The following is an 8,043-nucleotide window of genomic DNA, read 5'->3' on the forward strand; positions in this document are numbered from 1 at the left end:
TCTCCTCCCTTGTAACCCACTCTGTGTAACCCTAGCCCCCTCCGTTGTCTATATAAACCGGATGGTTTAGTCGATAAGACAACATACAATCATACCATAGGCTACCTTCTAGGGTTTAGCCTCTACGATCTCGTGGTAAATCAACTCTTGTAATACTCATATCATCAAGATCAATCAAGCAGGACGTAGGGTGTTACCTCCATCAAGAGGGCCCGAACCTGGGTAAACATCGTGTCCCCTGCCTCTTGTTACCATCCGCCTTAGACGCACAGTTCGGGACCCCCTACCAGAGATCCGCCGGTTTTGACACCGACACCCCAAATCGGCTCTGCTCTTAGAGAAAGCAGGAGACGCACGCCATCGAGATTTTGACCGATGCTAGAACATCGGTTCGATGCATTGACAAGCAGGCCACACGTTGCGACCTGATGCTGACACCAAGGCCTAATACGGAAAAAAAAACTACCGAGCTATGAGAGGGCTTGATTTCGTGGGAGCTTAGTAACTATAACGATTACTCCAAAAAGATATGGTATAATATTAGGTGGTTACTTTTCATTAACTTTATGAAGAATCCAATGATTATGCATACTCGTTCACACAGATATGGCAAGCAAGAAGATTTACATGAATGGGTGTTCATGAGTTAAAATAGATGATCTAAATTTGTATCATTTTAAATGTGTTCAGATTAGGTGGTAACATGCTAGTTTGGGTGTGATAGAGTTGTTTTTATGCAATTATATTTTTTTGAATAGTTTGTTAATCAGGGCTAGTTCTAAGGCTTCAAAGTATAAATGTCCATCACCTATTTATACTAAATATATATGTTTCTAACTCAATCTCTCAATTTAGGATCTTTGTTGTTGTTTAGCAAAATTAATCACATAACAATACCACTAAATATTAAACATAGTCCTTTCATTATTTAATTCGGATGTACCATTGCCCTATTAGTAAATTGAAGCCATATATTTCGAGGAAAGTAATGTCAGTTTGTTTGGATACATTATCCCTTAAAATCTTAGTTAAACCAAAATCCCTAGTTGAGAAAAAAAGAAGGGGGAAATTGCATGCCTCTGCGGATCATTTTGTAACGCTTGAAAAATTGTAGGTACACAAGTTCATGTAAATTTATGAGCCTTAAATATCTTGATAGATAGAGCTACATCTAATAAGTATCTTAACATATACTATTATATCTTCATTCTATGTAAATTCTAGAATATATAACATGTCTTTGGGGAGACTGTCCTCAAATTGATGGCACTACTCATCTATAACCTTCATATGGTAAACACAGCACAATGTCCCGCCTTTTTATATGATAGGAAGAGAAGGTAGGGGCAAAGATTCTTGAAAGAATGCATGACTTCCTCCTATTCCGCTTCGACAGAAGCCCTTAAAATCCTACTTCTATGCCAACAAGGGTTATCCATTTCATAGGAGAGGGTGGGGGAAGCAAGCCAAACCTCTAATCGACCTGGACATGTAAAAAATTCTTGGCGCCAAGAGAAATACGCCATTCGGTAAGTATTTCACTGAGTGTTTTCTCTTGTAAGAAGAGCGTCCATCAGCTTAGAATAAATGAAATACAAACAACCACGTTGGTTGTAATAGATCTACTTGAATGTGTTTTCATCTTGAAGGCATTTCTTTTGGTTGCATCTTGTGATGGTTGTGCCATTGGAAGCTTATTTCATTCTTGTACCTTTATTTTTTGGCCTCACATAATATTTTGTCCATTGTAGGAAAACTATGTACCTCTTTATAGTGCCTTGTCCATTGTTAGTTGATTTGATCACACTACAAACAAGATTTGTATAGAGACCGGTCCTGCCAGTTTTTTGCGAAACATGCAACCAGAAATGATGTTGACCAAGATAGGAAAATTGTACCAACAAGTACAAATGCTGAGAGTAGCACAACCTTTACAGAAGAGACACGAACTATTGTAGAATATAACTATCTTCACCCAAGACGAATGTTCAGGTCAGCGCACCCAGAACCCAACTAGTATATGTTTCTAGTGCACCATCATCTCATCCCTTTTATTTTTGAAAAGTGTACCTGGTCGGCTGATCCATATGAAAATGGTAAAAATACATGACACCCTTATTTTTCTGATTGTGCAGCAAAATATGGATTGCCAATTTGGAGTTTGAGTGGCTCATTGAGAACTGCATTCACTGTGGTTATCATCTCACTTGGCGACGTAAATGCATCAGTGTGAGAGTAGAACAAGTGACATATCTTGCACATGTTCCAAAATAACTCCCTGCATGCCCTAGGAACAACACTATCTTGCTTAAGGACCAACCTTAGCAAATCTTTTCTATATGAGGCTATGGACCTCTTTATTGAATCTTTAGCTGCTTCAATGGACATAGAACCATCACTGTGGAGAACACGTAGCGAAACACTATCAAGTTTTCCCTCGCCGCTCTCCCTCTGTATCAATAGTATATAAAACATATGTCAAAATAGCCCAGTTACGACTTAAATGACTAAAGGGACTGACAAAGATATGAGTAGTTACTATTCTCTTATCAAGTATGCATAATAGGATACACATGATGCATAAACAATAGTAAATGAATCAAACTTCCAAAGCAAACATGGGATTTATTTTCACAACGTATATGCTCTTAATAATATCATCAATGTCTATGAATTTAGATTTTTGTGAGGATTACTTTAGCGCCTGTCGTTTCACCAAATATTCGTGTACAAAGAATTTTCGTGTAGCGATATGTGAAGCCATATACGTAAAAAATGATATGCTTACATAGCTATACTAAACCTTGAAATACACAAATTTTAAGCCATGAAGGGGTTGAAATACCTCAAAGCCTTGGATGTCATTGAGGAGGCGACAACAAGTGCCCATTAGTCTGAACAACTCGTTGTACTCTTGATCATTTACAACACAAGACAAGAGTGCTTGCCTAACAAAATATAATGCTGGGAGCAGAATGGGAGCTACTGTGAATGACACAATTGCAAGTTCCATGTATTCTTTAACTGTTGGCACATATTGTCTCATCCGCCAATCTGCCTCGGTCATCATAGTCCTTAGTAGTTGTAGCCACTACAAAGGAATACAATGTTTCATTGTTGAACAAAAAAACTCAGAATCTGGCAGACGCGCAGGAAACTCACTGTTTCTACTAGGTGCTTTTTGACGTCACGGTTTTGTACAACAGAAGCCATTATTCCAAGCTGGCTCGTTGAAGTGTAAATGGCATAAAACAATATTTTTACTTGCTCAGAGTAGAATTTTTCTTTGTAGTGCTCATCCCACCTAAGACACACATTAGCAAATTACGCAAAATGACTTGTTAGAAACGACAGCATCGAGAAGATGCCATCAGTGGTGCTAAGAGAGAACATACAAATAAATCAAGTTGACAAATCATACTTCTCGATTAGTTCTACAAGGTTTTCTAATTCTTCTCTTGACCCCGCAACATCAAAGAAGTCATCAACAATATTTACGAGTATAGAATTTTTGGCCCATGAAATGCGAGCATCAGACAATTCAGGAGGGAACATGGTAGCAGCAGCAGCGAGATAGCAATATGTCGTCCTCTGTCGTGCAAACAGTAGCTGGTCTAGCTTGTTCTCCTTCACCCAACTGTTGCAACAAAAAAATTTGGAAATTCTCCAAGAAGGGAAGTTACTAAGACAAGAGAGCTTATTTGTCAGATTACCGTTTAAGAAGCTGGAGTTCACTCTGGTAAATAGATTGAGAGATGGTGAAATCTCCAATAGCCAAAGCTAAAATATCTTGGTTTACACAACATGGCCTGATTCACCAAAATGAAGTTGATGTCCAACATCTATATTTATATGATTCAAAGCTCACAAATCTTTTCAAGAAGTAAAACTCTTACCAGTGCTCTGTCTTCAACATCTGCGAACCACTCAAATCAAAGTTTTCAATGTTCCTCTTGTGATCCAGACGATCCATTGTGGCATAGAAGGGAAATTTAAGAGCATACTCCACCTAAAATTATAAAGGTATATAAGTAAACATAAACTGTAACCTGGCCAATATTCAATCAATACATTATCTGAGTTTCAAATTTCATGGAAGCACCTCTACCAATATCGAACTACTTTGCACGTCATCATGAAATATCTTTTCCCTCAATAAGTTCCCTGACCAATAACTTATATTATCGAGGATTAGTTCACTTTCTGATACACTAACTCTTGAAGCCTTGTACAATTCCATTATGGATTTTGTATCACGTAAATATCCTTGAAGTGAATTATGGAAAGTAGAGGCTTCATTGATATGAGACAACTCATCTACATCAGATTGAAATTACTGAATCAAATACAACACTAAGAAAAAGACTATGATAACATTAACAAGATGGGGAATTTCTGCACAAGGAAGTACCTGATGAAATATCATATCCATTCATTCGTAAGATACGAAACGCTATTGCACATGTGGATACATCCAGGATGATTTCCTCATCTCTTTGTAACCAACCACTGCAAAGTGGATATAGTTTGCAAAACTTCAAAAGAGAAATACCAATTTTTTATTTATGAGCTCACAAGTACCTGTATGTCATGTCCAGGATGCTCTTTATCTCACTTGAAAAATACTGAGATATCCCGACCTTTTCAAGAGTATCCACCATTGAAAGCTGGCAATATATATTTGTTGGGTACACTGTTGGCACTGTAAGATTCTGGTGTTGTTAGGCATTTAAAAATAGTGTACGCCCTTGTGAATTCTTAGCATGAAAGGAAAAAAAGACTCACCTGAACCATCAAACTTACTGACAAGAAAATTTAGATACTGGAGGGCTTTGTCATCATAATTTTGGATTAATGCAGCAGCAGTTGTGGAAGGAGAGTTGAACAACGATCCATTCCTCCTCTGGAACTTCATAACTTCATTCCAGTCCGATAGGTTTCCTAGTCCTTCAGCAACATAAGCGATATATGCTTCTCCCCCAGAAGATTTATCCGCAGCAAGTCTAAATTAAGTCATATGTAAGGATATTTGAAAATTCCATTGCATGGTAGTACATGTGCAATACTCTAATTCTTTTGGAAGGAATTATGGCTCTCATAAATACTTTCAAAAGGCAAATATCTTGTAGGAAGTTTTATTTTTCTAAAGAAGGTAAGAAAAAACCAATGCAAACTAAAAAGGTAAGGAAAAAGAATGTAAACTAAGTATCTAACTTTTAAAAGACTATTCCTAGAACCAGACAGGAAAGGAAATAGTACAAATTTCATGCTATAATCATTTTATGGGGAACTCGTGCCACAATTTTCACTAACAAACCTTTCTAGTTCCAACTCCCGGAGATGCAGAATCCCATGAACAGTTGTTTGTCTAACAGGAAACTGCAAACCCATCCCCAAGGCAAGGCTAAGCATACCAGGAAAAATGATATTGAAGCCTATAGGAGCAGCAATCTGTTCATCCATGACAACGGAGACGTTTTTGCCGATAAAATGTATTCCTGAGTATATCATTATCATCGCATCAAGACCCTTGTAAACTTAAAAATGTGAGAGATTAAAACAACATTAGCATGTAAATTCATATGTTCTCAAATTTTATACCTCTCCTAATATGTTCCCTCCCGACATTCCATCTCTGAAGTGCAAGCACACAAGCCAGTGTGGATGAGAGGGTGGCCTTGTTGACTGAGGAGTCCATGTGAGCAAGACCCCATGCTCCATTGGTCTGTTGGTTTTGTAGTATCCATTCAATACACCGCGGGAAGCATGGAACCTCCGGAGACGAGCCTGGTAAGGGCACCATAGCCACCCAAGCGGTGTCGTATGAAGATGGCGACAATTTGGGTTCCAGGAGTTGCTTCTTTATTCTTGCCTTCCGTTCCTAAATTAGTTGAGAAAAGGATCACATGACAGACACGAGATGCCAATATTCAATAGAAAGAACAATCAACACTGATGTACATACCATGTTTTGCAGGCTTGCATTTTCTCCTACAAACGTCCTCGCACCATTTGCTATTTTTAAGAAAAGAGGTATGTATGTGTCACAAATCAATTAACAAATCACTCACTACATAAAATCTTAGTAAAATATGAACATTATTCAATTTAAAACAAAATAAATGAGTTAAAAATGCCATGAAATCAAGTGTCAGCACATTATATACCTATTTTTACAGGGTTTATGGAGTTATTTGTGCATTTTGTGAATGCATGGGTACCAATTCGTGTGGAGCTGCTTTCGGGAGACAGTGGGAGGTGATTGGTGCCACACCAACTTCCCCGACCTCTACGTTGAGCTCCTGACCTCCCCCCCCCCCCCCCCCCCCCCCCCGCCATCTCGCCACATTAGGTGGCTTGAGATTGGGGCCCTCGCGTGGACCATGTGGACGATCCGTAATAAGCTCGTGATTCAGCGCACCCCTCTTTGACGTGCCACCGACGCTCTCTTCAAACTGTCTGGTTACTTGCAGCTTTGGCGGCCGCTTAGCCGCCCTCAGGACCGGGACGCCATCTCCGCCTTCATCACCGACCTGCGCTCGATGGCCGTCCGTCTATCGCCGCCGCCCCCGGAGCCAGATTAGACACCTGGTGTGCTCTCCGTCTCCGACTACGGCCCCTTTTCTTTTGTTTTGTTTTTGGGCTTGTTGAGTTGCGCCCTCAACAGAACCTTTATACTTCTTGTTGTGTGACTTGGGTGTGTGTGTGCTGAACTAGTCCGTGTATGTTTGCTCTGGGCGGTTTGCTTTATTTATAAAGCGGGGCGAAAGCCTTTTTCCGTAAAGTCGAGGTACTATTACCAGTTTTTTTGTGAGCAAGAGGTTACTATTGCCATCTTAGCAATAACCTAGTTTTCTTAACTTCTTTGCCTAGAGTTACAACCATGTCATGAATGTTGTTACCGAGTTCATATTATAGTTATAAGTTCATGACATTCACGCAGTCACCCACATATTCATCTTACATTTATCACTATGGCACCCGTGTTGTTATTACCCATTTTTATAGTTATTTTGAGAGAAAACGAAAACAAACAAAGTAATATATGACGCACGCTTACCGATACATGAAGGAACCATCGTCCGAGCCCTGGCGCGAGTCGAGTAGAGGGGAGGAAGAAGACGGTGACTGCCGGAGGTGAGGCCCAGATCAAGACCAAGACCAAGAGGCTGGTTTCTTCGGTCATTGTGCGAGCGAGGCCTCGTCAAGAACGGCGCCGCAGCCGAAGCCACATCTAGCCAACCACGGCGACACGCCGGGACCACGGACGAGACCCCAGCTACTTTCGAGTTTGACATGGGAAGCTACGTACGGTTGGCGTGGCCAATGGAAGAGCAAAGGTTGATGCGTCTAAATGGACATGGCGTGCAGTGTAGGAGTAAGGTTAGCTAGATCTCTTTTAAACTGTATATATGTATATTGCTATCCTAGCAGGTGCCAGGTTGTGCATTTTCAAAGTAAAATTCGCTTTCGGTTTTTCCAACGGCCGTACATGCGTACCGCGGTCAACACAGCCAACTGTTTTTTTTTTGAAGTAACTGCCAACTGGTATTAAATTTGCCGATTTATTTAGCACCAACTGAACTCGGGAAGACTGGTGGCAACTGTTGGTGGATCCACGGCCATGATCGATGCGTCCAAATCCGTCCAGCTCTCTGATTACCAGCAATCCAGCATTGGCCAAAGAATGATGAGCGCCTGTAGAATCTGTCGCGCGGAAACTTATCAACATTGAATCGATCTTCAGAACATCCTTCGGTTTCTTGCCGCTTGATCGTTGGATCAGTCCTCCTTGTCCCGCTAGTAGTATTTTGTTAGCACATCAAAATCATCCACTTGGCGCCGCACAGCCGCCTTGCTCCATCAATATTGACCGCTTGTCCCTGTACGGCTTGCCACTGCAGCAGCACCATACGCAGTTGCTCCAAATTATGTCCCCTCCATGGAGTGCACCTACGCAGTTGTTCCAAATTATGTTCCCTCCGTAGTTTCTTAACGGTTGAAGATCGGCCAGAGGTACAATCCGTACGTACGTACGGGCCT

General features: G+C 40.7%; 1 protein-coding gene across 1 annotated transcript; it reads right to left on the reverse strand.

The window, feature by feature from the left end:
- Positions 1-2,115: 2,115 nt before the first annotated feature.
- On the reverse strand, positions 2,116-7,079 carry LOC123191853 (ent-kaur-16-ene synthase, chloroplastic-like). The gene is made up of 14 exons (XM_044604428.1): positions 7,061-7,079; positions 5,966-6,015; positions 5,602-5,881; positions 5,318-5,498; positions 4,786-5,003; positions 4,582-4,702; positions 4,412-4,509; positions 4,103-4,317; positions 3,897-4,009; positions 3,714-3,809; positions 3,422-3,637; positions 3,163-3,304; positions 2,846-3,091; positions 2,116-2,451 (listed from the first exon to the last, which is right to left on the reverse strand). The coding sequence occupies exons 1-14, from the start codon at positions 7,077-7,079 to the stop codon at positions 2,116-2,118; spliced, it is 2,331 nt and encodes a 776-aa protein (XP_044460363.1).
- Between the last annotated feature and the right edge of the window lie 964 nt (positions 7,080-8,043).

This window comes from Triticum aestivum, chromosome 2A, assembly GCF_018294505.1.
Source record: "Triticum aestivum cultivar Chinese Spring chromosome 2A, IWGSC CS RefSeq v2.1, whole genome shotgun sequence".
Taxonomy (NCBI): domain Eukaryota; kingdom Viridiplantae; phylum Streptophyta; class Magnoliopsida; order Poales; family Poaceae; genus Triticum; species Triticum aestivum.